Source organism: Gasterosteus aculeatus, chromosome 4 (genome assembly GCF_964276395.1).
Source record: "Gasterosteus aculeatus chromosome 4, fGasAcu3.hap1.1, whole genome shotgun sequence".
NCBI lineage: Eukaryota > Metazoa > Chordata > Actinopteri > Perciformes > Gasterosteidae > Gasterosteus > Gasterosteus aculeatus.
The window spans coordinates 29,465,794-29,481,503 of record NC_135691.1 but is presented as its reverse complement, the minus strand read 5'-3'; the positions used below and the strand labels follow the sequence as shown (position 1 = coordinate 29,481,503).

The following is a 15,710-nucleotide window of genomic DNA, read 5'->3' as shown; positions in this document are numbered from 1 at the left end:
TTGGACGTGAGGTAATCTGCTACATGCCTCAGATGGAAGTTTACCATCTGAACCTTAAATCTCAAGCTTTACAATATGGGGCTACGTTTTGTCGACAGGAAGCAATGCATAACTTGACTGAGTAAAGAGATTAGTGTCCCGCACAAGATGGGTGAAGCATGTCGGTGCCCAATCCCACGCATATGCATGAGTTTAAGTAACTAGGGAGAAATAGGGAAGTGCCAGAGTCAGGGATTTTGTCCTCACACCAAAATATGCTTCTTGTCTGACAAGCTAATGTCAGCAAAATGAATAAAAGTGCTTGAGGCACCACAATGAAAGAGAGAAAAGGGGAAAGACCGGAAAAAACAGGAGGGACCAAGGAGAGAACAGTGAGATGAATGAGAAGAATACCAATTGGGTGAAAGAGAAACAACACGAGAAGAACAAATAGGGAAATAGAAAATCAGGGTCCGAAACAAAAAACGGAACAGGGGTCAGGATGAAGAGCTGAAACGGGGGAGGAATTAGAGTGACACACAAGACGACGGGGACAAGACATCGAGGAAGGCGGAGAGCGTCTCGTCACATCTGGGGCTGCCTGTGAAATGGTTTCCTCAAAGGTCAGATTCGTGGTAGGGCATTTATGGATAAGTGGGGTGTTGTGCTAGTTCAGGTCTTTGCTGCCCTTAGGGTCTCTAAAGCCATTTGTCATCCAACATTTAACCCTGCCGGCCTCAGAGGCAACAGAACAATGTCCCTGAAATGAGCATTTTGACTTTTAACGTCCCATTACCATTCCTTACAGAGGCTCAACAATAGATGCGAAGAGCTGCAAACACTGACTCAAGTCCTCCTGAGAGTACGAGCTGCATGCGAGTTGGATGTTATCAAATTGAGTCTGAGTCACACTCCACTCATTCTCTCTCTCTCTCTCTCTCTCTCTCTCTCTCTCTCTCTCTCTGAGAGGGTGCGTGCAGGTGGTGAGCTGAGAGCGTTAGCGTGTTTCATGTCGGTTTTTCGCAAAAAATTGACAGCTAAAGTCAACGTTGTGTACGCGTTGTGGGAATGTGCACTTTGAATGTATCTGCAGCGTTTCGGAGTTTGCAGGACGGCGTGCTGCACGCCGCCATGGATTTCGGCAGGCTGACGCGGAAGCACGGCGTGAGGATCGCGCTGAGCCCCTCGTACTCGGTGGAGGACTGCAGTCTGGCCGTGGGGAAGCTGGTGGGCCACCGCAGCGTGAAGTCCGCAGCGCGCATGAACAACGCGGTGGTCATCTTCCTCGACAGCGTGGAAAAAGCGGACGCGGTGGTGGTCAGCGGGATCGCGGTGCACGGCGCGCTCGTGCCCGTTCTGCCTCTCTCCACGCCGGCGGTGAGAGTGACGGTGTCGAACGTCCCCCCGTTCATCGGGGACGAGGCTCTGGTCAAGGAGCTGTCAAAGCACGGGAAGGTGGTGTCTCCCGTAAAGAAGGTCTCTTCGGGGTGCAAGTCCCCGCTGCTGAGACACGTGGTTTCACACAAAAGGCAACTCCTCATGGTCCTCAACAACAGGACCAAGGAGCTCAACCTGATGTTTGGAGTCGAAGTGGAGGACTTTGTGTATGTGGTGTTTGCCACTTCTGACAATATGAACTGTTTCAGGTGTGGCAGGAAAGGACATCTCGCCAGGACATGTCCGGGAAAGGACTCTACAGAGGGTGCAGGAGAACGAGGTGTGGAGGATCGGGATAGTCAGGGAAGACAGGAGAAGACAGGTGGGGTACAACAGGAGGGAAAGGAGGCACAGGAAGAGACGGGTGGGGTCAAGCAGGCGGCTGAGAACGGACAGCAGGGGACTGGTGGGGTCCAGCAGGGTGGGGAGGCGAGTGATGGGGGTCAGGAAGGGACAAGTGGAGGACAACAGGTAGGGCGAATGTGTGGGGAGGGGACAAGTGAAGTTCAGCGGGAGAGTGAGGTGTGTGAGAGGGGAGAAGATGGAGGGTGTGGTGGAGTCCAGCCGGCCTGCCAGGGGGGCGACAGAGTGACTGAGGGGCTGATTGAGGCCCAACGGGTGGGCCAGGTGAGTGTGGGGGTGAATGATGAGACAGGTGGTGTCAGACGGCTCAGCCAAGAGAGAAGGGAAGGTGTGAGTGGGGTTCAACAGGTGGTTCTGGGGGGTGAAGAAGGGCAGGAGAAGCTGGAAAAAAGTCAAGAGACACGTGCTGAGGAAATGCGGTCTGAAAGCAGCGCCGATGACATGGAGGGGGAGGAGGAGGAACGTAAAGCCCCCCTGAAGAGAAGGAAGACGAGGAGCAGCGGAGGAGCCTCTCGAGCCAAGAAAGGGTCAGAAAACAGAAGGAGCACAAGAGGGAAAGCGGGTGAACCCGGGTCCTCTGCTGACTGGGATTCCACTGACAGCGCCTCTTCTGGTGGGACAGTGACCAGCAGGTACGGGGTGGGGAGAGTGAAGCTCTTCCTGAAGGTAACAAAGAACATGAAGGGGGTGGACATGGAGGAGTATTTCTCTGACCTAGAGAAGTTCTCTCGCACTGCTCGGAACGGTGTGAGCAAAAAGGGTAGTGGGAGATACACCCAGCAGGAAGTCTTCCGGATGAGGAAGATCATCCTGAAGATAAACAGGGGAAGCGAAGGTGCTTCTGTGGACTGAGTGCGGCGTCCATCCGGTGGAGGAGGATCCTGGCCGGCTGACGCAAGAGGAGATGCTGGTGGGGAATAACTGAGGAGTGGAGCCAGCAGCCAAATCGACGGGCAGCTCAAGCTTTTGAATTTTTCAGCGTTGTCGTGTATGTGACATGTTTGTGCGTTTTAAAGAAAATAAAGGTTTTTCAAAAAATCAAAAAAAAATCTCTCTCTCTCTCTCTCTCTCTCCCCCTCCCTCCCTCCCTCTGCGGCTCTGACTCTTACCTGAAATGGGAGGAGTCATTCTCGGGGATGTGACTCAGCACTCCCAGAGTGTGGCATTCATGTCGCTCCTGGTAATGGCTCATCAAGAAGTTATCACAGCGATATCGTTGGCTGAATTAAACCCACTCACATTGTGTGTGTGTGTGTGTGTGTACGGCAGCCACATGCTAATGAAGTACAAGTGATCATCTTGTCGAGTGCGGCATCTCTTTCATCCAGCACTCCTCTCTGTTGTTCTCACACCTCGTAAAAATCATCCACCACATTATGAATTACTATGCTGTGGGTTTTACTTTGCTCATTCTCTCCACCTCGAGTGTATGCCCATGCACGCAATAAGAGACCAGTTCCATTGTATTGAGTTTAAAGGGTTAAAAGCACGGATCCTAACAGTCGCCGTGTCGCCACTTAAATAATTAATGCCATTTGTGTTGGCGCCTCCATGGGAAGACGTTGGGCTCAACGCGATTGGCTGTATTAACCTCATGCGCAGCGTGGTGGTGTGCTTGCCAGCGGCCATCTAATTCAAAGTGATTATGCAGTGTGCATTCAATGTGCCATTTGCCTATAAAAAAAAACAGTGGGTGCATCGGACAGGGCGATATTTCCATGGCGCGAATATTCGGCATTACATTTGCTGAACGCGTCAATTTCTCTTTCCGTGAGTCTACGGCTGGTGCACGTTTAACGCCTATTAAAGGCCACTCTACATCCGTCTTGGTGATCTGATACAACTGGAGGACAAACCCTAATCATGGGGATGAGTGACGGGCGGCATCTTGTTTACTGGTAATTGCTGCTTTTGGCCATCGGCCCCCCCGTGGTGCCGCTGGATTGTGACTCTGCATGGCGGCCGCATGCCTCCTGAACGCCAGGCTTCAGCTGCAAAGTTCCATGTGTGTATGCAATAGTAATTTCTTCTTTTATCACTTTTTAATGTAGCGGATAACTCAGCCAGCTTGCAAAGCCCTCTGTGCCGGTTTGTGTATTACATTTAGTGCGCGGCTGTGATCTCCTGTAAACACTGACAATACATTTAGTGTTTTGGTATTCAGTTTGGGTTTCAGGTCGTGTTTGGAGATTCAATCAAATGAGTTATGACGAGTTCATTGGTGAGCTTTAGAGGCGCTTCTGCCCGGACAAAGGTATTTCCTAACCTTCCCCACTTCAGGATCAGTAGGATCTGTGTGTATGTGTGTGTGTGTGTGTGTGTGTGTGTGTGTGTGTGTGTTTGTGTGTCACATAAATGAACAGAGGGTATTGCCCTATCACGTTGCAGTCTTGTGACCATATGACATTTGGGACAATGAGAGATTATAAATGGCTGCCGGCCATGCATATACAAATAAAAACCACACGCCCAGTTATGAGTCAAGAAACACTGCTGCTATGTTACAAAAGAAAACCTCTTATATTCATGATTCAGCCTCTGAACATATTGTTTTTCATCAATAAGTAAGCTCCCAAAAATCTCATTTTAACCCACTGAGCAGGAACCATATCTTATTATTGTGATGATGATGAAACATTGACACTGCGTTTTGTTGAATACATGGCAGGTTTAACTACTTGTTTCTCACTACTCTCTCTCTCTCTCTCTCTCTCTCTCTCTCTCTCTCTCTCTCTCTCTCTCTCTCTCTCTCTCTATATATATATATATATATTTAAAAGGAGGAGCTCCCACTAAGTGGCTGAGACTATCAGAGCTTCTCCCTCCACCACGATCCCCTTTTTTTAATAAGGGAAGGAAGGAAATTCAATACTCTCCTAGATAAGAATAAATCCATAGAAACTGGTTGACAATTATTTGCCTGAATCCGTCCCTCCGGTCCCAGTGTGCTGTGTGTGTGTTTGCCCGTGCACGACTGTGTGGGCACATTAAAACGTACACGTCTTTGCAAAAGCTCACGTTACGCTCCTGATGAAAAATGTCCACCGTGGTAATATACTCAATTCGATCGCCAAAGTGCGTATACGTTTGTGCGTGTAGATTTGCACACTATTTGCCGGTCTGTCTGGGGATTTCCCAGAACAATGCATGTAGGTGCACACAGTTTTCACCCCGTCTGTGCATGTGTACACACGATGCCCTTGAGAGTGTGTTTGTGTCTTGGATTGTCACATTCACAATCTGGAGAAAAGAGAGTGAATATTATATTAGGATAGAGAAAAACAAACAGGACTGATATGCTGTAGGTCTATTTAAAAGATAACACACTTATTTTGCGATGTGCTGGGAGAGCATCAAACTAAATGCAATAACGTAGGAATGTATAATAGAAATACGGGGGGGGGGGCGGCAAGTTGAATTGATTGATAACTCAAGGAGTGATTGACTTATTGGGGTTCACGATTGCGAGAATGAAAAAATAAAGACGACGCTTGATTTGATTCAGAAAATAGAAAACAATTCTAAGGGAGAAAACCAAAAACTTTTTGAAGTACTGCAAAGGAGGGTGGATGGGCAGGAAGAGGGAACTTTTACTAATTGACTAGTAAGTATTATAAAGTTGTTATACAAAAGCTTCTGACTGTATCTTGAGACCCCGAAGAAGACTTAAACCCTAATTAGGCTTTACTTACGGTGGATTATCCTTGGTCGAAATCTCATTGTAAGATGTGAATTGATTTTTTTGAATGATTTTGAGCCTCTCCATCTGCCATAATAGTGAGATTTATTGCATTGAGCTCATGCCCACACTTTTGGAGCGCAACAGGTTGAAAAAGGCTCCATATTGTTAATGTGGAAACACGTGGGAGTGCTTTGGTGTTTGGTCTGGTGGGTAGAAGATGCATTGATTTCTTTTTTGTTTCAGACCAGCTGGGGTCGTCAGGTCCTTTTTGTCAGATCAATAAAGCCAGCACATTACCGCGCTCATAGTAGCGACCAGTGAAGGAATGAGTCACTCCCTTTGAAATGATGCTGTGTGGCTAAGTGTGACTGTGTGTTTGTGCGTTTGTACAGTTTGCAGGAAACAACTCAACTACACATTTACCTCCAGAAGCAGAAAAATGTGTCCTGACTCTTGATGATCAATCAATGCTATAAATCAAAACGTCAACACTGCCAGTCCAAGTATGCATGTTTCCATTTGGCGAGTGTTTGGGTTTGTTGGGAAAAGGAGACAAAAGATTGGAAACTGAAACTAAAACCAAAAATTGAATTTGCTCATCCGACTGTGAGCCCAGGAGCTGTGGGGGGAAAAAAGGAACTTAAAAGTATGCATAAAAGCAGGCTATTGAATTACATCAATACGACCGACTCCAAGATCAAACCACAGGGCTGTTTCGTCGACCGCTGTGTAATTTTGTCAGAATTTGTTACAGATTCTGGTGTTGAGGGAAGTAAAATCAGTGCATCGCCGCAGATGACAGATGAGATACAAGCCTCGTGTTCTCTTTTACTTCATACTTATTCCACTGCTTTCCTTAGTCTTCCATTTTACTTTCTCATCACTGCCCGCAGACATCGCCCCAGACAGGCAGAGTGACCCTCACCCTAAAAACACACCGTACGTGCAATTTCCAAATGAATGCGTTGCAAAAAACAGCCACCATAAGCATGCTAGTTTGTCCCCACTTGACAACAGAAGGCTCCTTTTCACATCTACATCTACATCTCTGACTCTTTGAACACAGCATTGGTGGCCATGTTCCTGCGTGTTACATGCACCGCATGTATCTGTATGCACGTTGGCGTCCGACAGTTGTTGTTGACGAGCACCCTCACAGACGGCCCGCTCTCTCCCCCGATAAATCCTGCACGCTGTCGGTGCCTGCAGGAGCTGCCGATGAGTCCAAGAGATAAATGACGTTGGGGTGAAGATTAGAGGGAAGGGACTGGGGGAGAAAGAGACAGGAAATGAGACAACAGGAACAGGGTTGGGTTCGGAGATAGGAGTGGAGAGAAGGTGAGACGGGGACAGGGGAGGACTTCAAAAGAGTGAGGTGACAGTGAGATGGAGGGATTGAATAAAGGACTCGGTGGCCATGACAGAAATTGTGCAACGCATCGGATCCGGCTGGTGTTAAAAGCTGAATTTCTCCATCTGTCCCACCTGTCGTGTTCTACGTAAAGGTTGCATTTAAGTGCACATTACCGAAAAGCTATATGAGAAACTAAAGGTTGAATGAAATGTTTCCCTCTATACCCTCCAGGTTTGGCGCCACTCAATTGAGAGGGGTCGCTTACATGTTTGTAACCCTTTTTTAAATTTTAGTTTTTTTTACAAAGCTTTAAACTGCTGTAGGAGTCAGCTGCTGTTGACTGTTACCGTCGACAGATGGTGCTGCGGTCCTTCACTTGCCGCACACGCCACTGCCTTTTTAAAATCAGCAGACTTGAACGGTGAGCCTGGCGCGCCGTCAGGGGATCGAATTCATGGACAACAGAATGCTTACATCTGAAAGCGGTGTGATGCATTGGATTACTTGGCTAAGACACTCTGCACGCCTGTCTTTGGCTGTCATGTCATGATGGGAGCAGTCTTTGTGAGAACGGGGGAAGAAATGTGCAAGTGGTCATGCACTAAGCTGTAAAAATGTGGATTTCTCCTTTTTGCATGTATTTTTTTTGCCTCTTCTCTTTTTTACTCTTCCTGTATTTGAGGAAGACAACTTTCTTATTTTGGCTGCATGCCCCGACTCTCTCGTTCTCTCTCCGTCTTTCTATATTCCTCCCCTTCCATGATACCCATTTTTGGCCTGTCTCCTTCCCTTCCACTCGCTCTCGCTCGCTGTCTCAAAATCCTCATTTCTCTTTTTCCGCTCATTTCCCTCCTACCCGTTCCGTGGTGTTTGGAGAATACTCCTCTGTGAACAGTTTCTCTCTCTTTCTCTAGGATATATTCCAATGCTGCTATCTTCTCTCTGAGAAACAGACATTTGTCCAATATGCTAAACAAGAAAATGTATGGTTGAAATAAACACACTCGCTCATGTTCTCATTGGGGCATTCCATTGACTTACATTCATTACATGAAGACTTACCCTAACCTCAAACTAAACTAAACCAAACTTTACATTAATCTTTAATCAACATAAAATGTAAGGATCTAGGTTATGGGGATGTGCATTCTGTCAACCAATGGGAGGCAAGATGCCACAATCCCCTGAATGAATTATAGTTCGCAACTATAATTTAGCCGAGAAAAGACATTTTGATGCAAAATGATTTCCTGACACTGGCTTGGACGACACAGACTTAGTAACCTCTACTAAAAATATTCACCGAGGAAACCCCTCCCCAATGTTGGCAGCACAAGAGAGAGAGACTCCGAGGAATCACTGCGCTGGTGTCCCATGCGCCCAGATAAAGGCAGTCTGTTTCAGGACTAATATGCAGGCAAGCGTCAGGGTAAGTGGAGGAACACTGTTGTCAAACTTTAAGGCCAATGAGAGTGTAAGGAAGCCAACGGAGAATGTAGGAAGTGGGTCAGGTAACCAGGGAACTTGCTTTCTCGTGATTTGGAGTCTGTGATTCTTTCTTTCTTAACCTTATCAGACCACAATGATGTGATCCAACTGGTGTTTTATCACAGGTCTGCATAACTAGCAGTAATAAGCAAAAGCTATAAGGGAGCGAGGATATCGATTAGTTAATATCTGCTGTCCTCATAGACACGGACAGGACTAAACATTCTCAGCCCATCGATTGACATAAATGACTTTCTATCAAATGGAGCCTCACATACAAACGCACACATGGGAAAGACATAAAACGACACAGAAGTACACAAGCTACACAAGCAAGCAGTCTTACATGAAGCCGAGCGGTGGAGCTCAGAGAACGCAAAGATTTTTGAGGCATTCGTGTCTATTCCCGGATGGCAAACGCATTGCATTTTCTTGTGGGCCATGGGGGTGTTGAAGAGGGAATGACGGTGACTGATGGGCGCGGCCTCTGCAAACCAATATGAATAAGTTGTTTGCTCAATGAATCTCTTACTGAATAAGCGAGTAAGTCTGTGTCTGCTTTTGCTTTCATATTGCCACTTATCTTTTCTGCTCTCCAATTACGAGCAGAAAGCAAAGAGGTGAAGTCCTCAGATTTGCACATTATTGCAGCAAATGAAAATCAACTTAATTCTGGTTTGACCCCGGCTCATTCAACAGAGCTAATGCTGCTTGCTCTGAGGCCAAATGTATGATGCACAAATCTGGCTTCACACCGTTGGTGATGCTTAACCCCCAAAGCCCTTCAGTTGAATAACGTCTGGATGGGATCAGGTTCAGTGCACAATTATGCAGTGTAGAAAATTATGCCCTTCCACAAAATGTTTTTTTTTTCTTTTGAATATTTCTCTATGCTTAAATACAAACAGTATTTTCTATCTTTGATTATAGTGATTTTATTTTGCTGTCAAGGTGATATACAAAGGCCCAAAAGCCAGTGTTTACCAGATGGAGATGATTGGAAGATTTAGACCATTTTACATTTTAGAGTGAATGAGCAGTTTGCATGTGTGAAGCCCACTGAAGCAAAACTGTTGACCTTTAAAAAAATCACTATGAAACGTGTTCCCGTGCCAACCTATAGTGCTGTAAATCATGTTTTCCGTACTGTATGCCGGCTGCATTAATCTTTCTGTTCCAGGCAATAAAATCCTTTATCGTCCATTTGGCAAACCCACCAGGTATGAACTGCATGATTGTATAAGAGTAAACAACAAACAAACAATGGCGGTGTTGTGTGGCTGGGAACGGTCAGGATTAATAATCGGTGGCCTCATTAGCTGGTCGTTACAAAAGCCAAGTTAACAATGAACGTCTACAAACTGGGCCTGAGCTGAGTAGATAATCTACGTGGAGACCAGGTGATTGTGTCTAGTGTTGCACTAAACAACAATGACCAAAAACAACAGCCATTTGGCGAAAAAGGTGAAACCCATTTTTCTATAATGGCTTCCCCATTTGTGCAGGTTTTTCAGATTCTGTTTATGATTCAAGGTTCTCTTTTTGGTTTGAGTTTAAATAGTTAACATGACTTCTGGCTGACTTTTCTTCTGGCTTATTATCCTTCATGCAGCTGGCTGACTCCAATCCACCGATAACTGTTACAGCTCAGCAGCACAAAAAAATATGCGCGGTCAAAGACACAGAAACACAATGTGTTTATGTCACCAGAGAGTCCTCTGTGAACATATTGTGGTGATTTGATGAAACGCCTATAAGAGTAGCAGCCCATATGGTGTCTTAGTTCTGATGACATCATTCTGTAAGTGAAACTCAAAAGTCAAAATAGCCACAAGTTTGATTAAACATAATGTGTTTTCCCACTTCGCACCAAGTGCTTTCAGCCAAGAAAACTTTCTGGACGTGGAGCACATTTGAAAGATGTTTGCACTATTGCATGTGTAATAATGCGTGGATAGTCTGCTGCATAATTAGACAACATTAGCAGGACTCCCCAGAGATGGAGGTAGATATCAGCAAGGGAGAGAAGGGGAATTGGCAAAAAGACAAGAAGGGAGGTCAGTAAGAAAGTAGAAGAGTCTACAGATACATGAGTAGAGAGAGAGACATTTTGAAGGAACCTCTGAAATTAAGGCAAGACATTCTGGTACAAACACTGCTAGCGTTTGCGTTACATACTTTTCCAGTACGAGCAGAATTTCTGTTGTGATTCTGCATAGGGACCATTTCTTTAATCCAAAGCGTTTACCTCGGATGAATGTGTGTCACAATGTACGCTTTCACACGCTGTGTGTGTGTGTGTGTGTGTGTGTGTGGAGATCCTCTTGGCTCCCGACACCAATCTGTGAATAGCAGTGGGATGAGAGCAGCTGTATTTTGGGGTCTGAAGCCTTGTCCGTCTGTCAATGTGCGTTGGGAGATAACCCGTTATACAGCAGGCAGAAATAGAGAGGGGCTAACGGCTCGCTTAGCGGCTTTTGAAATTATACGTTTCATGTTATTTTTGCACTATTGTTTAGAATGAACGTTAATAATTATGTTTTAAAACTTTAATTTACCAAACAGGGTGGATTCCTTCAAATACGCGGAAGCATTCCTTAAATAATTTCAAAAGCAAACGTACAACTTAACAAACCTTATCCTTTGGATAAATTAATATTAACCAATGTTTTTTTGATACATATTCTACCAACAAGAACAGAGAAAAGATTGCAGGTTGGCGAATTAGAGAAGTGTGTAAAAAGCGTTTTGATTGCACAGAAGGCTCCACAGGGCAACACGAAGCGTGTCTTCTGTTCACGTCTTTGTGTGGAACTTTATATGCAAAGTGTAAAGCCAAATTAAAACAAATGTTGGTGAGTGGGAGGAACAAGGAAGCAGACTGAAGAGGACGTAGAGCACATACGAGTTCTTCTAACTCTGCTTTGGTATGATTGTACACACCTGCTGCCTCATACACACACACACACACACACACACACACACACACACACACACACACACACACACACACACACACACACACACACACTCTGTCACATCAATGCCTGCAATGTTGCGATCCGGTAAGACAGAATAAATTACTCTGTCTCACCACGTTTCATGCATGACCGCATATGCACACACATATGACACGCACATACTAAAGCTCTCACCATTACCAGCACCCATCGGCCCCTGAGCCACATAAAATGAATATATGCCAAAAACAGAAGGAAATCACAAAATAAGAAGCAGGAGCTCACCCAGACACAGCTGTAGGATAGGATGCAGAGCCACGGCTTCCACCCTCCATCCCTTCTCAAAGTTACAAACTCCATTTTTAATTCTCTCCCTTTGACAAAAAGGCACTTTCAGACCGTCCCTATCCAACGCTTTCAAGGACCAACAATCGAAACCCACTTAATCTTCACTTCATTTGAGGGCTTATTTGGCTTTTGTTAAGTGACCCCGAAGAGAATGAAGCGTAACGTTTTTGAAAGTCGGCTCCACAACATTCATCCACTGACAGACCGGCACATTAACACTGGACAAAGTACTCGAAACCTGAGTGGTAGTTTCTGCTAAAAAGTAGGAGACCCACACGCTGAGAATAATACCAGCGTTGCTTTTGCGGCTGGTAATTGTAAAAATTGGTAAAAATGTGAATGCAGGGAGGATGGTCTATTGATGCCATGCTCAGAAACTTCAGAAACCATTGTCAAGACGAACATCAATATAAGTTCATTAAATGTCATTTTTTTGTGTATCATTTCCTTACAATGTGGAGGATCTTGTTGTGAGTTAATTATGATACCGAATCCATAGACCGGTGAGATTGAGCGTTGCTTAATGTGTGCAGCTCAACAGATAACAGATATAATAAGCTCTGTGTTAGATATTGCATTTAATTATCATATGCTTAGAGGAGATAAAAAACATTTGAGCTCACTCCAAATGGCCGTGCCAGTCAACATAATCACATAAGCAATTTAGATCGATCCACCATTTATGTTTCTTGAAAGGTTTCTCAAATGTTGGGCAATTATTGTTGAGGATATAAATACCTGACGTTGGACCTACGGTCGATAAATGTAGAGTGTTGAGACACTTTTTCCTCGGAGAAATCTCTTCTGTCAGGAAATCTATTACATGAGTTTCTGTGACCCGTGGTCTGATCTGTACTTTGCAGCAGAGTTTTAGCCCACAACTATTAAATTCCCCCAATGTTTCAATGAATGGAACCCGGGTTATTTAAATTTCCAATGAACCTATTCATTTAACTGAATCTGATTGAAGATGATGTGAATAGCTTCCAATCAAACGGACACTATGCTTGACTATACAAATACACATCAAGAACTAAAGAGCATGTCAGAGCATAGACACGAAATGGCTGATATAGCAATAAGCAGCTTACCCCAAGGCCTCTTTGCTTTCCTTAAATCACTGTAAAGCAATCTGGTTGTGTGCGCCAGCTACTTGTTTGAACACCGTGTAGGAGGAGTGCTGGAAGCAAAATCATCTGTGGATGCTAAAATTAAGGGGGTTGAAAGCCTCAACTAGAGGTGATAAAATCCGTACTGTTTGTTGAATACTGCTCATGATGCTGATGGCTGTGACCTCTGCAGTTATAGTCCCTTGTTTGTTGACCTTGGAGGAGCACAAAAATTGATTATTTTCTTTAACACAGAAAGCAGCTTAGCTAACAGGTGGAATAGAGCAGGACACAATGGTGTCTACATCATTTATGTCTATGTTGAAGCATACCAGCTGGGGAGCAAACCGGCCTGGGAGGAGGTGGAAGATGTGGCCCGGAAAGAGAAGTTTGGCTCGAGCTGTTTTCTCCCGCGATTGACCCAGAATAAGCGAGAGTGAGAGATTAAAAAAAAAGCCCCACAGCAACAAAACTAGGTAGCCTATGAAGTATGTTCTGGGTTGGACCGCAAACTCCCCTTAAGATAGCAGGAGTTAAGGTTAGTTACTCCCACCTTCATTTCATTATAGGAAAGTTTGAACGATTATTGAGGTGTTTGGAGAATAACAACAGAAAAAACGTTTTTCTTGTAAGTGGGATCTGTACAGCTTAATCTCAATGAAGTAAAGCTAAGCGGGTTCTCCGTCATGACTGCTTGCACAAGGACCTCTCAGGTGTGATAATAATATTTTTGAACTGTTCCTCGTTCCTTAATTGGCCAGAATGGGCCACAAGGGATCAAGCGGTGCTTTTCTTTAGCAGTTCATGTTTTCTTGTTCGAATTTGCAGGTATATGCAGGCCCAATATTGACAATATTTTTTTCCATCAACACCGTTTCCGTATAAACGAAGCCCCACGGGTCAGTGCTTTGTGTGTGTGTGTGTGTGTTTAAGAGGGAGAGAACCGTCGCCTGCGTTCAGGGCAGACAGGCGTTGGCGATCGGAAAAGGTTAGCAGCGAAGTTGTTTTGGCACTAAATGCAAAGTGTAGGTCACAGCGTTCCTGTGAATAAACACCGCAGGTCTTCGACAGACGAGCTTCTGTATCTCGCCTCCCAGCTGTTGAGCGGAAGTGGAGGTAGAGGCTGTGGGATTACAAGCATTTTCCTGGAAAAAGCAAGACAATCTGCGGCGAAGTGTATACATAAATGACGACGCGGAAAAAACACGTTGAATATGCATAAGATGGCGGTTGAGAAAAGTGTGTTTTGCGTCCATTCAATTAAACATTACAACGGTGGTCAGTGCAGACACGTCAGGAAAACGTCTCCACTCGGTCCGGTTTCCTTTTCCGTGTTCTTCCTGTGATGATTCAACACGATGTGAACCATGAAGCAGCTACGGTGGGGCCACTGGCACGTATCATCAGCTGAATGTTATTTTCCATAATAGTCCAACACAATGTCTCTGCCTCTCATGAATAATGCCCATGCAATATTTAGCACTGTATGGCCGCTATATTGTGTTTTCATCGCAGGAGACCGAGGTCTAGACAACAGGATGGACGATAGAAACAAACACCGTCCAATTACTTGTCAGCCATTGTAACTTTATTAACATGCATCATTCTTTCTCTCTGGTCTGTGTGTGTGTGCGTGCGTCTATAGGTGGATGCTCACAGTAAGTCATGTGATAACACCTCTTCTCATTATCTTTCCTTCTGCCTGTGCCGAGCTGACTCTGTCTTTCTGTCCCCTGCAACATCCTCCCGTGACGCAGGTCCACGGGCGCACTCATTGCAGCATTTCTCTCCTGTCAGAAAGTGGCTCCCATCAGCAAGAGAAAGAGGGAAAGGCTTTTGCGCCATTTGACGTGGGCTTATAATAGTGTGCATACAGTGAGAGATATCAGTCCCGGCTGAGACGGAAGACCAACAGAAGGTGAGAGAGAGAGCTGAGAAAAGGAAGAGGGCAAAGGGAGAGTAAGGGCACATTTCGATAATGCAGCATGCTGCCCTGTTGATCCCTGAGCCGTGACACCGCGGAGACATGGTGTGATGGCACACACACACACACACACACACACACACACTGTTGATGTTGCTGCTGCTGCCCACCTGACAAGATGTCACGGTTCTGCCTATCGGTGCTGACAAGGACATCCCTCCGCTGTCCTGGAGGTAAGATACACATGGAGACAGCGAGAGCCACGCAAACACACAACACACGAGACATGCAACACATGATCATTCCAAAAAATGTGCTTCATTCGGCAACTTGTGATCGCTGACAACCAAACACCTGGCTCTCATCCCCGGGGTGCAAGAGAGCGGGAATAGCACTGATTTGTGAGGCCTGAGTTTACTGGACTTTACTGAAATACGGCGCCGCCTCAAACAGCTCACAATGGGACCCAAAGTCAGTGAAGTCAAGGTGAACTATGTTTTTTAGTTGGTTTGCGGTGGTCTTTGTGGTCATCTTCAAAAGAAAGGAAAAGTAGACTATGGAACTTGTTGTCCATGATAAGAATATAATGGGTAACGTGTTAACATTGTAACGTACACTAATGCAACGAGAACAAAGACTTCAAATGGCCGACTGTTGCTAAAGTGGTGAAAGCGCGATGATGACGTCCTCTGAATGGCGCCATTCTTGCATTGGTCGGCTCTTGTTTCGATGTTTCGATGATTTATGCTATTGGGTGTTTTTTTGTGTACCTTCCCCTCCTCCCCCACAACTTGCTGTATGCTCATCTTTGACGAGGCTTGTTTATGCCTCATCAGCTGTGTTAAGTTTGGAGTTGAACTCTGCTCACGCCTTCAGGAAGCATTACTGGAATAATGACTGGCAGGGTGTCAGAGAGATGGAATCTGGACAGACTCAAAGGTGAGGTAACATCAGCTAACCAACAAATGGGGTTTTTACGTATTACACCACGTTAAACATTAAATGGCTCCTTATGATGACGATGACATGATTCCATACACACAATACAATTGTTTATTGTATAGTT

The 15,710-nt window shown here is 45.3% G+C and overlaps 1 protein-coding gene across 1 annotated transcript; it reads left to right on the top strand.

The window, feature by feature from the left end:
* The first annotated feature begins 905 nt into the window (after positions 1 to 905).
* On the top strand, positions 906 to 2,842 carry LOC144406132 (uncharacterized). Its single transcript, XM_078100727.1, has one exon. It carries the CDS (start codon positions 1,048 to 1,050, stop codon positions 2,629 to 2,631), a length of 1,584 nt encoding a protein of 527 aa, XP_077956853.1. The 5' UTR covers positions 906 to 1,047; the 3' UTR covers positions 2,632 to 2,842.
* Positions 2,843 to 15,710: the final 12,868 nt, after the last annotated feature.

Excerpts from the sequence above, each read along its gene's own strand:
- LOC144406132 (XM_078100727.1), top strand. The coding sequence starts at position 1,048 with ATGTGCACTTTGAATGTATCTGCAGCGTTTCGGAGTTTGCAGGACGGC.